At 31.2% G+C, this 15,518-nt stretch overlaps 1 protein-coding gene across 5 annotated transcripts in view; it reads left to right on the top strand.

Annotated features, from left to right (window-relative positions):
* The window catches only part of LOC127735000 (limbic system-associated membrane protein-like), a 67,582-nt gene extending 52,325 nt beyond the window's left edge, over positions 1–15,257 (top strand). For 3 of the 5 annotated variants that reach the window (XM_052245062.1, XM_052245061.1, XM_052245064.1), the window contains 4 exons: positions 3,406–3,534; positions 6,153–6,440; positions 10,134–10,325; positions 12,190–15,257. In XM_052245062.1, coding sequence (XP_052101022.1) covers positions 3,406–3,534; positions 6,153–6,440; positions 10,134–10,325; positions 12,190–12,299 — 719 coding nt within the window. In that variant the 3' untranslated portion in view covers positions 12,300–15,257. Of the gene's footprint in view, positions 1–3,405; positions 3,535–6,152; positions 6,441–7,811; positions 9,433–10,133; positions 10,326–12,189 lie in introns of those variants that run through there. The other 2 variants (XM_052245063.1, XM_052245065.1) reach the window with 2 other exon arrangements.
* The last annotated feature ends 261 nt before the right edge of the window (positions 15,258–15,518 follow it).

Here is a 15,518-nt window from a genome sequence, read left to right as displayed (position 1 = left end):
TACCTTTAAGTATAGGTTGCGTTTAATAAGTATGGGAACAGTATTTCATTAAATAAATTTAGTGCAAAGTATCAAGTTTCAAACCAGATCATCAAGACTTGAGCCCAAGAAAACAGCTTTCATTATCATTGCTTTTTTTTCTCTACAATTTTTCAATGCAATTAAAATACGTTGCATATATATGATTCATTTTCATACTCTTGGAATTTGATGTATTCTGCAGGGATTACATGGTAAACAATTGTGTAAAACATATTCTGATGACGTACATATATTTGTTTACAGTTACAACTGTCGAAGTACCTACTTCACCAGTGGTTGGTTATACAACAATTTTAAAACATGGTACTATCGTGTGATTTCTTCAATCCCACATTTGCTTGGTGTGCAGTGTATAAGCAACCAAAAGTACAAATCTCTTGAACCCTAGTTTTCTGTGCCTTTTAACGTATTCCCATATATTACTCCCGGAGTAGGAAAATAAACCTTCATCTGTGTATATTCATATATTTCCTATAGACACTTTAGACAATTTCCAAAATCTTGTCATTCCCTTTTATACACGCTTCATCTAACATACAAATGTGTTCATCGTCAAACAGAATACCATTGTTGTTTATTTATCAGTTTGCTGTATTCGTAACAAGATTTTTATTGTTGTTTTTTATTTTGAACGGAATCTAAAGTTATATTTTGTTCCTTTATCTGTCATCTCTCAAGTAATTATTTTCCAAAAGCTTTATTGGAACGGGAATTTTTAAATTATTTATAGCACAAAAAGAGTTGGAGTTTTTAATTGTAAGCTATGATTAACTAGTAGAAATTATCTGATAAACAAAGGCTTCATAAATTTTGCTTGGAAAAAACGTTTAGCAGTGGTCAGGAATCACGTGGTTCGAAATTAGTAAACCACGTATTCAACATGACCAAAACTACAAACATATTATGAAAATACGCTAAATACATCCGAAGTTCATTTGAAAGTAGTTTAAAAGTCGAAGATTGCAAGGTTTGTTCGACAAAAAGTCCAAATAAAGAATCAGTTCGTTTGCATATGTGATAGATTGACTGATTATCGTTTGCTGAAATATTTTGTCATAGTGCAATTTTGAATACATTGCATAGAGTATAACCGACACCATCACAACACTATCAGATGAATCCGTGGCTATATTCACTTTGCATTCATAGCAAGAGACGCACCCGGACTTGTCCCGTTTGAAGTTTATGCTATTCCCTCAGAATTTTCCTGTCCGATTTTTTTCATTGTGATCAAAATGAATTAACGACTTTTGACCATCGGTAAAGTACTATTGCCTCTTACTCTTTCTAAAGTTTGACTCTTCATGGGATCATCTATATTTGCTGTGAATAAAATTTGGCTTTTATTATCAAACAAGGGTTGTTTTTCCAAGAAGAATTTATGAGGAGGAAAGATTAAAAATGACACTCCGTAAATTTCATAGACACCATCACGTGTTGGTTGATCCATACGATGTGTCTTTGTCCAAACTAACTAAGGAAATTTTTACCACGTCTTAGATTGTGGTATGCCATTACGTCGTCTGATCTTTTAAGTACCGAACGTGACCTATTCCCGATTGTGACTGTTTTGCTGAGTGTGAATTCGCATTGCTATAAGACGTGTCACGGTATTTTTCTATCCAAAATTCATGTGTTTAGTTTCGATGTTATATTTGTTATTGTCAGATGTCTTATCGTTTGTAGTTGTAATTCTTACTTTTTTCTGTTCTATTCGTGAGTGAGGATAAAGATAATTTATCGCCCAGTTCATTTATAGATTTCAGTTTATGTCAACTAAACTTACACTTTGTATTTGGTTTTCAGTTTGAATTAGAAAAAATACCGACATAGCTAGATAATACAATTAATTATCTAATTACTAACACAATTTTATATTGATAAGTAGTGTTATTTTCATTGTAATTAAATACATGTAATATCAGTATTACAAACCTAATCTTGATTTCTATCCTATTTTTTGGAATTGTTTAGAAATTTATCTGTGACGTCACTTTTGTGCGTCGATCAATTCGGCTAACATACAATGCGTTATTCGGCTTTACTGTTTTTATGTGCTGATCTAGGTTGTTTTACGTATTTGTTTTTATTTAGTTAGTCACCATGTATATCTATTATATGGTCATTTTTATAAATTTACTGTTTGCAAAAATATGAATTATTTCAATACTAAGGATTTTCTTATCCCAGGTAGATAACCTTATCCATATTTGGCACAACTTTTTGGAATTTTGGGTCATCAATGCTCTTCATCTTTGTTTGGCTTTCTTTGCTATTTTGACCTGAGCGTCACTGGTGAGACTTGTGTAGACGAAACACGCGTCTGGCGTATTAAATTATAAGCCTCACCGCCCTGGTACCTTTAATAACTATTAGCTTGTCGTAATGTTCTATCGTATTGTTTATTTGTGTGTTTCTCTGTCCTGTATGTTCTTCCATTTATTTGTATTGTAGTCCTGTCATGTAATGTTGCCATTTTAGTGTTATATTTAACATTGCCATTAAAGCGGAAGGTTTGGCTAGCCACAAAACCAGGTTCAAACCACCATTTTTTCTTAAAATTTCCTGTACCAAGTCAGGAAAATGGCTATTGTTATCTTATAGTTCGTTTCTGTGTGTGTTGCATTTTAGTGTTTCTGTTGTGTCGTTTTTCTCCTCTTATAGTTGATGTGTTTCCCTCAGTCTTAGTTTGTAACCCGGATTTGTTTTTTCTCAATCGATTTATGAATTTCGAACAGCGGTATACTACTGTTGCCTTTATTTATCTTTGCATGAATTATCTCGTATTTCAAACTGTAAATAATGATTAAAGGAATGAATAATCAATGAACGAAGCCTTTGTTTTGATGGTTCGAATTTCTTAATATTAATACTAGTATGGTATAGTTATTTCTTTTATCGTGTATTTCTGCATTGAACACATTTTATCATCACGCTTTCATTGTGTATTTTCTCACAACAGCAATCGTAGATAAATTTCCAATAGTCACAGGCATTCTTCTGTAGTATCAATATGAGTGTTCTTATATAATCACACCAATTCAATACCTATCCCTTTTTATACACTCACTAACAAAATCCTCATCCTTTCCTTTCCATCATTTGACTATCGCGATAACTACTAGTATATCGTTAATGGAATGTATACATTTAACGCTTAATTATGAATATGAAAAATGTTTCCCAAATCCAAGCTAACGCCTATATTGGTTCCTAATGAATGCAAAGAAAGTTATTTTTTTTCCAATTGAGGTTAACTAAACATTCCCTCTGCTTTTATCTGCATATTCTTTTTTGAATTAAAAGAAACCAGGAATTTTTTATATCATATTTCTTTGAATGTTTCTTTTTACTATTTATCAGGAGTTGGTATGAACGGAGAATATTTAATCATTCACAATATTTCTCGCTACTGTGATGGCATCTATGAATGTGTGGCATTCAACGATGTGCCACCAGCAGTCAACAAAGACATTAAAGTGGAAGTCGAATGTAAGTTTAGTAGTTGGAGAACTAGTTATATCAACTCATTTCAAATCAAGTCTTCAACAAAAGATAGTTAATAAAGAAGATGACTGTGTTGTCAATTTTACAATTGGGAAGTCGCAATGAACTTTTCTTGGTATAATTCGAACAAATATTCCATTTACAGTCAGACTCTTGAAACATATATTTTTTCGGGTTTTTTAACCTAGCTTATGATAAATGTTAAATGAAATTTCGTTTATTACTATTTTGTCATTCTTTCAAGCAAACAAAATCACGTATTGAGAACAAATATAATATAATATCCTTTCTTGATAGACAAATGTGAATCGAAAGTATTCGGTGATATATGGGAACTTGTCGTACGTTTATATGAATATTGCCAAAAGACATTATTGACAAAAAAAAGATATACAATTGTAAAGATTGAACAACAACAGTGTAACAATATCTTTATTAATGCCTTGCTAGAAAGGCCTGATGCTTTACCTGTTTTAACAATAGTACCATACAATGGGTGTGGAATTCCGATTGTTTAATTTCCTGTTTAAGTGCATTGAATCGTACTATTGTAATAACTGTGTTATTTCATTTTACAATTTTAGAACTTTCGACCAATTTGTGATATAGAAATATATCATTAAATTGTTTTCAGTAAAACAAACGTTCGCGCCTTTACAAATGTGCGAATGTGTAACCAACGATTAAAGATAAAAGAGAGAATATACCGATGACGCAATCAAATATCACAAGTCGAATAAAAAAAAAACGACAATCAAAAAAGGTACTTTCATTTTTATTTAAAACCTTAGATAACATTGTGATATTCTCTTAGAATTGCATTAGCAAAGGACTTTTTTTTACTAAGCAGCTGTGAGTTTTGGTCTATGTTTGTTGCATAGTTTTGAAAATTGAAAAAAAAACTCTTTATAACGATTGAAATTTAACTGAGGAAACTATTAGGTATCAAAAAGGTTTCATAGATGTGTTACAGAGAACTGCAATACACAATTGATTATATATAACAATGAACTAAACACATTTTTTTTTATTTTGTCCTGATGATACTTTTTTGTAGGATAATCACAAACCGTATGTTCATTTGACCAGAATGTAATTTTCTTGCCCTTTCCTGTAATGAGACAATTTAGCAGACATCCAGTTGCTTGTAATTTCTCTTTTTAATCTATTTATAATTAAATTTAGGACTATTCCGGCTGATTTGAACAGCATAAGCAATATTGGATTTTCCCTTTCTGATATGATAATTCACACAAGAGATAATCAAGTTCGACACATCTTAAGGCCCAAATGAGTTCAGTGTCGGATCAGAATAACACTTTTAGAGTTTTATCTTTCCAAGTGAAAGATAGATATTTTGCCAAATAATACATCACACTTGTGATTAATTTCGTAAAGAATAAAATTTACATCTCCTAAGACGAAAACACATTTTCTTCTAATATACTCGAGGAACGTAATCTTATTAGGTAAAAAGCCTTCGATTACGACTTCAATACAATGTATACTTAAGCCATACTAACGATTTGGTGCATCATGAGACAGAGTGTGTAATAAACTGCAATTTGATCTTTCTAGGGATTTACAAAAATTCTGCGTGTTTAGAGTGGTGTTAAATCTCTCTTAAACTACAATGTTCATTAATAAAATGTTGTCATGTTTTTTTACCTAGTTTGACAACACCACATATTTATTGTCATTTCATCTGTTTAATAATACCTTTTTTTGGTATTTCTTACTTTGGAGATTTCATTTGCATCACAAGAAAATACAGTTATTTCATGATTCTGTAAATATTTCACTAGCTGTGTTCAATAGTAAATATCAGGTCTGCTTCTCTCTATCCATATTTATCTTTTATTATTTTCTTTACAAAAGCTATGGTTTTAACTTTTTTATAGGCAAAATTGATTGTGTATGTCTTTGAAATTATGTTCTCTCGTAACATTAGTTAAGTGTTTATGATAACTTTCAAAACTGAAATTAATTTGATGTATTTGACGTCTTTGTACATTTGTATCATTATCTACAATGAGAGCTGTCCCTTTGACACACAAATGACATATATGTTGAGTTGATATAGTTTTACTGTATAAATCAAGTTAAAAAACGTAAGTTAAGCAACTTGGCATTAGAGTAGTATCACCAGTGTAAAATAGCATGTAATAAGCAAAGCGGTAGATAAGTCATTATCTTTCAATTTTGGAAGCTTGAATTACCTTTGTGAACTAAATGAACTAGAGTTTTTCCTTACAGGTCGTAATGCTACTGAACATGTTTAAGAATGCAATTTTTAGAAAATGGCATGCTTGTTACGAGCAATTTTGGCTTTTAAACACACATATAACAAACTTGGTAGATTTCATTTATTTTATCAAGCAAATTTAACTTGAAAAATGCAGGTATACGCGTAAGAAAAAAAAAGAAGGATAAATTCAAACAGTGGGAGTCCATAAATAAAGGCAACAGTAGTATACCGCTGTTCGATAGCCATAAATCGATTTAACTGAAACAAATCCGGATTATTTCATAGCTGATATTTCATAGTTGCTATTTCATAACTTTAATAAACGACTTCGATTGCTTCTTTTTGATCTCTTCAGTTCCTCCAGAAATAGAACTTCAAAACCGAAGAATAGGACAATCTCCTGGAAGGGAGACAATTTTAGAGTGTCAAATAACAGCTTTTCCAAACAACTACAATGTGTGGCGATTTAAAGGGCAGGATTTGAAAACAACCAAGAAACATCGAATAGAAATATATAACGATGGAAACCACAGAATGACGCTTAGCTTACGTGTTATGGATATAACATTTGCAGATTACGGAAACTATACCTGTGTAGCCCAAAATAAGCTTGGTACAGATGAAGAAGTTATGCTTTTATATGGTAAGAACACGAAATTTCATAAAGTCGGTGTATCCAGTAAAATGATTTTTTCCCAAAAAAAACTCATTAATACGGACTGATGCGGTCCGTTTTTAATGTATTTTGTTCTACTTCAAATATCAAAATCGAAGTTTTTTTGTATTTTCATTGAAGTCGTAAATATATATAATGACTTTGCAATGTTTTATTTTTCTAGTTGTACTAAGTAATTTAGAGTTAATAATGTAAAGACAAATTCTCAATTATTTTTCCTTCAGTTGGAATATGACACGTTGTATCAGTACCCGTTGGTCGTAACTCGTACAAAGAAAAGCACTGAAACCATCAAAATTTCCTAGAATTTTCTATATATTTGTCAACTTCGAATATTTCCTTTATTTACTATAAAGTGACATATCAAAGATTTCACTGAGGTAATTATAGTTGATTCAACTTAAAGTAATCATCAGTGGCAGTGCCTTAGATCAAATAAACATCCGAAACTATGTGTAATGGGATCAACATAGTTTGTATATCGCAACATACACGTGTATACCTTATTTTGTACAAATTACAATTTGCATGGTCTCTTATTTTTTTGTACAAGTTTTCGTTCTTTGACACCTGCCTGCCTTCACTAAGTGACGTAAGTTATATCTTAAACAATTTACCTGTTAGATTTTAATCGCAAATTTACATACTTAATCTATTATTAAACACTGTCCTATTTGGCTTAAAGCTTCAAATGATGACAAAAGATTAAGTTAGATTCTATTTAAAATAGAATAGCAAATTCAAAATCCCCAATCATATTTCATTATTTTCTTACACAAATGGCATCAAGTCTTATATATAATGCTGTAGGTAGCATGTAGTCATGTAACTATATGGCAGTGATAAGCTGAGGAAAACACGATGTGTTTGTTTTATCCAATTATATTGAGAGCTTTAAGTAATACTGATAACTTATACTTTAGTTATACTTTAGTTCTATACAAATAAGATTTTGTACAAAAATACAACTTTTACACAACATAATGTATACTAAAGAACACATCTTTTCTCACTACTGAATAATTTGAAGAAAAAAAAATTGGTGGAATTATTTTCTCAAAATGTTTTTTTTTGGAAGAAGGCATCGAAAAAATTTCAAACAATCGTCCATGAGCTAGCAATGTTAAGTCTAATAAAAATGCCGAAAGTTTTACCAAATAGAGCTGAGGTATTCAATTCCTTCGTATTTTATCAGTAGTTGTAAGCAAACCACCATGACGTTGCTATTGCACTAAGTCGGTGATGAATTTTGTTATTGAATTTTATGCTTTACTCAAAAATAGTATTTTGAAGGAAGCAAGCTCTTTGAAAAAAATGTTATCAACATTTCTGTTTCAGATAATACTTCAGGTAAAATCTTGTAGCAAGTAATAGTTTCGCACCAATGTAAAAGTCATACATGAAATGATGTAACAAACATAAAACTTATATTACCTTTTACTTCATATGTCTCTCTTGAGTAGACGATACGTATCACCCATTATATCATTTTAATGCAAGTTGGGTTTTTAAAATGCATGACAGTATAAAACCTTATTATAAAAAAAACCAAAGTTTTGTTTGACGATTGATCAAGCTATGATTCTACCACCTATTTTTCCTTATTCCTTTTTTGCAAGTCTAGTGGAAATATCATGAATAATCTCTTCTAGTCATTCTAACATTTTACCCCATAAAAGAATATTTCATTCCAACCATCTGAAAACATGCAAGTCTCATTCAATAAGCATATATGTTTTAAGTTTGTTCATGTGCAAAGTAAAAATTATTTCCAAAACAGAGAATAGACTAAGATTGAAATCTCCCACCTTCTCTTAAGTTTTCCTTTTAACATCTCTTTTTTTTTCGTTGATCCTATAAGTCTTTAATGTACATGCATCTTTATAAATTTGACCCCATTTGTTTAATTATGCATTACATTAGTGTTATATCGGTAGAATGGTAATGGCAATGGTTGAAGAAGCCCTAACTTCACTTTTTTTATGTCAAGGTGTAAATATAAATATTTCAGATAACTTGTCAAACTCGCTACCGCAAAAGAAAAACTAAAATCATGATTATTAGAAAAACAAAGGATGAGCACGTTAGTTGGTAAACGTCGATGCAGGGCGATAGTTTATCAGATAAACATGAATGGTAATTTTTCGAGTGAGTTAACTGCTGTTACCTTTAGAGGAGTGCATTAATTGAACGATTTTTTAGTAATTGCACTTTCCAATCCTGCCGTTGACCTTATCATAGGAAATCCAAAGAATGGGAGGAGCATAGATCAGTGCTCTAACTTATATCCCAGTAGTTGTTATTGCACAGTCTGGCTCCGCCTCCTTGGCCTAGTAAACAATGAAATCCATGACTATAAATCACTTTCCCAATAAATTTAAATAAAATGCATACACAATAATTTATCAAAATATAAATTTGAGAAAGGGGGCCTTACCTTAACACAAGTCAAACTTGTAAACCTAACCCTTAATTAAAAATGGTTCCAGGTGAGGAATACACTTCAATAACACATAAATCGCACTCTGCTCTTGAACCCTTGATGGAAATATCACGGCAACCATTCATTTACATGTACATGTATCACAAAATCAAATCCTACTACAAAATGTAATCCATGATTTAATTTTCAGAAAATAAGAGACGTTTTTTGTCATAGAAAGCGCCACTATTTGATAGACATAATTAATTCATAAAGAGTGCAATTATTAAGTTGAACCTTTGACATGTGTCATCGCCCATTAATGTTACAAATAATATATAGCCACGCATTACTAATTAACATGTCTTATCCACTCAGAGCTACGCTTTTCGTGAATTAAATACGTCAATTCGTAAAAGGCTTGCTATATATTCAACTTATTCATGAAGAACTTTAGATTTCATCCACCATCAACACTAATCGTTATTTAATCTAACTGTAATATGTAAAATTAATTGAAAAATAGTTATATGAATTTAAATTACTCAGTGCATTTCTTTTGTTATTCGGGGGATTTTAAATCAGTTTATTCTCTGGACTGTCTTTTAGACAATTTATCTTCCAAATATAATTCAATCAACATCTTTATTTATTTTACTTTATGAAATTTTATCAGTTTTATAATGAAAAGATGTCCACATTTCATGTAGAAAATTATTTCCGGGCCGAGGGTCGAATGCATTGCGTTGTCTTGTATTGTTTTGAAAAAAAGTATACGTTTTATACATTACACCACAGACGAGAATTTTCTTTTAGATATGTAAGTTGAGATTTATTAACTATTTTATTAACTAGTAGAAGGTGCTTATGTTTCTACTATTTATTGAGTAAAAAATCGTTATATATAGCTTGAATTAAGTTTTTTTAAGGAAAGTAAATGAAAAGAAGTAATACCACTTTAATTAATTAACTTTACAAGGGTTTTTAGTCATAGTTCTGCTGTAATGCCGAAATGAGAAAGGGAATAGAAAAAATTACTGTATTTAAGATTTTGTTAAAACCAAAAAGAAAAAAAAATATGAACTTCATTATTAACTTTTCTGATAACTTTTGCATTTAAAAAATATCTAAGAAAACTCGTAACTAACAATGAAGTGTGTCGTGAAATTTTGAGAAGGCCGTGAAATTATGCATAAATCGTTACTTTAAAGTTTCATGATTTCTATTTTAAAATACAGATCACAGAATCCATCATATTCCAACAACAACGACAACCAGGAAACCACTAATGATAACAACACTCCCTAAAACAATATGGTTACCAGAACCACAGGATAAACATGTGGACACACATATTGATGGTAATAATCCCCAAACAGAACCCCAACAAAATGGAGGAATAACATGCACCGGCAATCTTGTAGTTATTTGTACGTCCAATAGGAGTATGCCCCTAAAACCGCGTTTTAGAATGCATGAAAAAAAACTTATATCTGTAAATTAATACCCTCAAACTTTTTAGCACGAAACTTCATGAAATCATTATCTCTGAGGCATGTTGCAAGTACTTTGTGTATATCACTTTATATAGTTTCTGCTGAGAATGTCTTGTTTTCCTATACTTTTGCATGTGTTCTCGAAATAATCGTGCAAATGTTAAGATCAAAATACATATCAGCACTAAAACGATTATACATACATAAAATACGGAATGGTCGAAGTTTGGTCATGTTGTAGATTATTGTCTTATTGAAATAATCCCCACCAACTTCCATTCCATGTCTTTCGTGTATATACCATTATGGGGTTGAAACAAATTAAAACAGATAAAAATTAATCGTATGTGTTGCTGAAAAGAATTGCAACGCATCGAGTGGGGAGGATTTTTGGTTCAATACACGACCACAACAAACTAATAACTTTAAAAAGGGTGGTTGCTGCTTCTTAGCTTCCAAAGCACGCAACATTTAAAAGAAAGAGCAGCGATTGGTTGACTCGGAGTCAGAATAATGTTTCTGAAGATTGTTACTTTGTTAGTTTGATAATACAAATCGGGGTGTATTCATATCTCATTCGCGCGTTGTCGTTCTGAATATGCATGTACTATTTGCCACATGTTTAACCATTTATCAAACCGAAAAGTAAATTGTAAGTTATTAAGTTGATTTCATACTCGGTCTAAGTGACCATCCGATTCGTATTGATGCATAGAAAAATACTTTGATTTAACTCTCGATCATATATGACGAGAAAATGCTGTTGCTAATCATTACAAATGAGAGAAGGGGTGTATATGGGGGAAAAGGCACTCTGATTTCCTTGTGACTACACTTGTTACTTCTGTTAGTACTAGTATATGCAGTATCCTCTAATGTTATATAAATTACACTATTCATTTATCTATTTCAATATTTATCTGGACAAATATACACTCGTATAACTTTTTGCATGGACTTACTAATTTTTATTCTATAGCAAAATCACATAATCATTTATACATTTATATCTGCATTGAAATGTTTGATATTGCTATACATGCAACAGCGTTAACTTCTAAAGCCACTGAAACAGAACCCTTCAAACATATATATTACAAAACGAGATCACTTAATATTTTCTCAAATCTATCAAATAGACAAACCTTTGATATGCTCTTTTTTAAGTACATTTACATCTTTTCTAGATTTGGAGCATTTAGAGCTCGGCATATCGCGAAAAAATCTTTGGGTTGCTGTCTCATTGGTGTACACTCATCGAAATCCTTTTATCCATAGAATAAAAGATACCAAGGTGATATTCAACAACGAAAAGTCGAAGAAAAGAAATAGACAACACAATGATCAAACATAAAAACGTCAAAAAAAACAAACAACGGCTCATAAAACACTAGAAAACTAAAGATTGAACAACACGAACCCGAACCAAAAATAGGGGTGAACTCAGGTGCTCCGGAAGCTAGGGTAAGCAGTTCCTGCTTCCCTATCCTAGACATCACTATTATATGATAACTATATACATATTCAATTTTGAAATTTCTAGATAACGGTGGCTAACGTTATGGTTTTTTAATGCTATCAGATCAGTTATAGTATTGATCCCTGAAAATTTCATATTATTAAAATTAAATATTATTTAATATTTCAAAAAATAAAAAAGCGATTTTAAAATATTTAATCCTTTGCTTACAGCTGGTTTCCTTTTTGTCATATTTGGCCCATGAATGGAGATGATTTTTGGCAAAGAATATCCTCTAATGAAGGAAACTATTGCTATGTTCTTCTCTCTATTTTTCAGGCAACGGAATAGGAAAAATGCCTCAGAAGGGTAATACTGCATCGTGTAGGAACAATATTTCTTTGATTTTTGTTTTGTTTAAACTATTACTTGTATTTATAGTAAGCTGACGAAATGGTGGTTTTCTTTGCGCTGAACATCAAAATGGGAGACTCGAAAGTAAATTAAAATCAAATAAATACCCATATACAAATATATATGTTCGAGTTTCAGAAAAATTAGGCAAAAGAAGAATTGTACAGGAAGACCAATAATAAGAGATAATAGTTCGCTTTAAACTACTTCCAGAATTGAACGCAAACACTTATAAAAACAGAAGATACATTAGTTTTGTTTATTCTAGTAGATATTTAATTGTGTCACTAAATGAATAAGGAGATACTGGTATTATTCGTAGGATTAATGGGTGAAATATAAATTTTCTAAGAAAATTCTTGATTTTTTTTCTACCATTAATTCATACATGCTGTTTCTCGTCTACAATCGTCATGTATATTTGTAATTAATAAATACCACATGACAACATCAAAGATGGCGTCCTATCATATGTTTTTAAATGACCTTTAAAAAAAAGTATAAACAGTGTATGTTTTCAAAGCTGTGAAATGTGAGATTGGATTGTTGTTTTTATGTTAAGTTATTTTGTATATCTCGTTCTTTCTTAGTTTCTTTCTTTCTTTCTTTCTAATCAAAAGTTTCTTTTTTTTCTTTTTTGTGAAATAATACGTAAGATTGGTACCGTTAATGTTATCATAAGTATCAAAACTGCTCTTTATCTATTCCCCATACATTTGATTTCTTTCCCAATTTCAATAATGTCAATATAATTATACTTTTTGTATAGAATCATCCTTTGTTTTGTACAACCTGCAGCTTCTCCTATTCCCCGGTCTCGTAAGTTCTCGTAGCTAGAATTTTGACGCCACGTTGCTAAAAGTGACTGTAAAAGCAATATGACTAATGTTTCAGTTTAAAATGAGGATAAAAAATATTTCTATTATGTATATACAAGAGCAAATCCTGTGGTTATTGTTTTAATTGATTAATCTATCTGTTATTTTTATGTAATGTACGTACATTTTATAATATATTTACTCTTAATAATAATCTCTTTATATTATATCTTGAGATTGTCAGAGAGAGAGAGAGAGAGAGAGAGAGAGAGAGAGAGAGAGAGAGAGAGAGAGAGAGAGCGAAGTAAAAGAATGCACCAACATAGCGTAACGCAACTAGATAACTCAAATTCAAACAAAATTTTAAGAAGGAGGGAAACATAATATTTGTAACCACGTGGTTGCGTTAACCCTTGGAAAGTATTGCCCTTGGTGGAATATGTTATTGCGTAAGCTTACCGTATCTAAGAGGAACAACAATGGCCAATATTCACTATGTTTATATAAAAAACAAGGAGATGTGGTATGAATTTCAACGTGATAACTATCCACCAGAGTTCAAAATGAAGTGGATATAAGCAATTATAGGCAACATGCAGTACGGCCTTCAACAATGAGAAACACCCGACATGAAAAATGTGAAAAAAAATCAAACGAGACAGTTAACGGCTTGATTTATAACAGAACAATACCTTCTCATAGCATCGTCAATTTCCAGAACAAGTTAACATGATATATATGCACTAAATACCTCTTTACTTGCGACAAACTTCGATATTTGTTCTCCATTGGATAGCCGACTAGACAATGCTCTACTATTTATATATTTGTTAGTCTTTTATTCAGTCCAACAATGCTAGAATTGCATATTACACTTGCAAAATAAATAACAGCAGTTTTCTATCAACCAAAATTATATTAAACTGTGTCGGTGCTCAGTGGTTTTTATTTTTTTTTATTATTGTAAGATTGTATGTTCCTAAATCTGTAGGTTTAATTTCTAATTTTCATTTTTTTCTTGAAAACATTTACATATGTAGCACGTGATTTCAATAAAGTTGGCATTCACATGCATGTAGATAGTTGTATTATTATCAGTATTGAGGACAAATGAATGCAAGTTGTAAATGATAGTGACTGGTTCAATTGTAATGTTTAAATGTATATATCCATTGGATGCCAAATACGTTGTTAACATACCATATTTTTTCTGTTCAATACTGGTTTTAAATAGAATATTGTTGAATGTAGAGATATTTACGTAGTTTACATTTTCTAGTGTGTATATACGAAAGGAACCGACAAAGATTCTTTTCGTTCTGAAAGATTCCATTTATTTGTAATTTGTTGCTTACGTATGACATTTTTAGTTTGATGAAACAAGTTTCGGAAATAATTAATAATTCAAAGTAAGTCACACATTCTAACGTGAGATATATTACAGATACCTTTAAAAAACTAACAGAACCTGTTTGACAATATTATTTGACCATATAGATCGACACAGTTCCACTGGCATAATGACCATATGTTAGGATATGGTTTCTAATTAGTAATCATTTGCATTGGGAGAAACTGAAGGGCCTGTGATGAAGTCTCTATTTTCCGTAGACGGATTATCGACACGCATTATCACATACCTTGTTTCCGTAGACGGATTATCGACACACATTATCACATACCTTTTTTCAAATAATTAGACGGGCTCCCATTCATATTTATATACTCAGGCTGAACAGATCTATATAAACTAATGATTTATGCCACTTCAACCATACTGTAGTATTATCGAACTTCTTCAGCTTGTACTACAATAACCAACATCACATTGAATCATTTTTGGTAATTTCCAATAGCTTTTAGTGAGCTAATGGTCCATCCTATCATATGTGTAGTGATATTTGAGTTACAACTGTAAGATTTATAAACGAGCTTTACCTTGTACTATATTTGCTTTAAAGATGAACAAAATCATGGCGACATTATTATGCCAGTTACTTATCATTATTAAGACATTTGAAAAAAAGCTTGGTTCTTTTTTTTTTATTTTCAAGGTTGCCTATGATATTACTAGTCACTGTTTAGTAGCGATCTTCATACTATGTGTACATTCCTTTTATACAGACCGTTAGCTGTATGGATTTGTGGTTTGCAAATAAAATTATTTTATACTAATAGCTTTATTGTTATTTAAATATAAAAAGAAGATGTGGTATGATTGCCAATGAGACAACTCTCCACAATAGACCAAATGACACAGAAATTAACAACTTACGCTCATTTTGACACATCCAATGTTTTATAACCTGAATGGATGGACCACTCACTTCCTACCTAATGAAAAACGCGGAAGGCACACGCGCCTTGTTTAGGGATAACATTCATTTCAGAAATTGGTAATTCGTCGTTTTTAACACGATTAACATGGCGGGTGCT

The sequence above is a fragment of the Mytilus californianus genome, unplaced genomic scaffold (assembly GCF_021869535.1).
Source record: "Mytilus californianus isolate M0D057914Y unplaced genomic scaffold, xbMytCali1.0.p SCAF_3, whole genome shotgun sequence".
In the NCBI taxonomy this organism is placed as follows: domain Eukaryota; kingdom Metazoa; phylum Mollusca; class Bivalvia; order Mytilida; family Mytilidae; genus Mytilus; species Mytilus californianus.
This window is presented reverse-complemented; position numbering and strand designations above follow the sequence as displayed.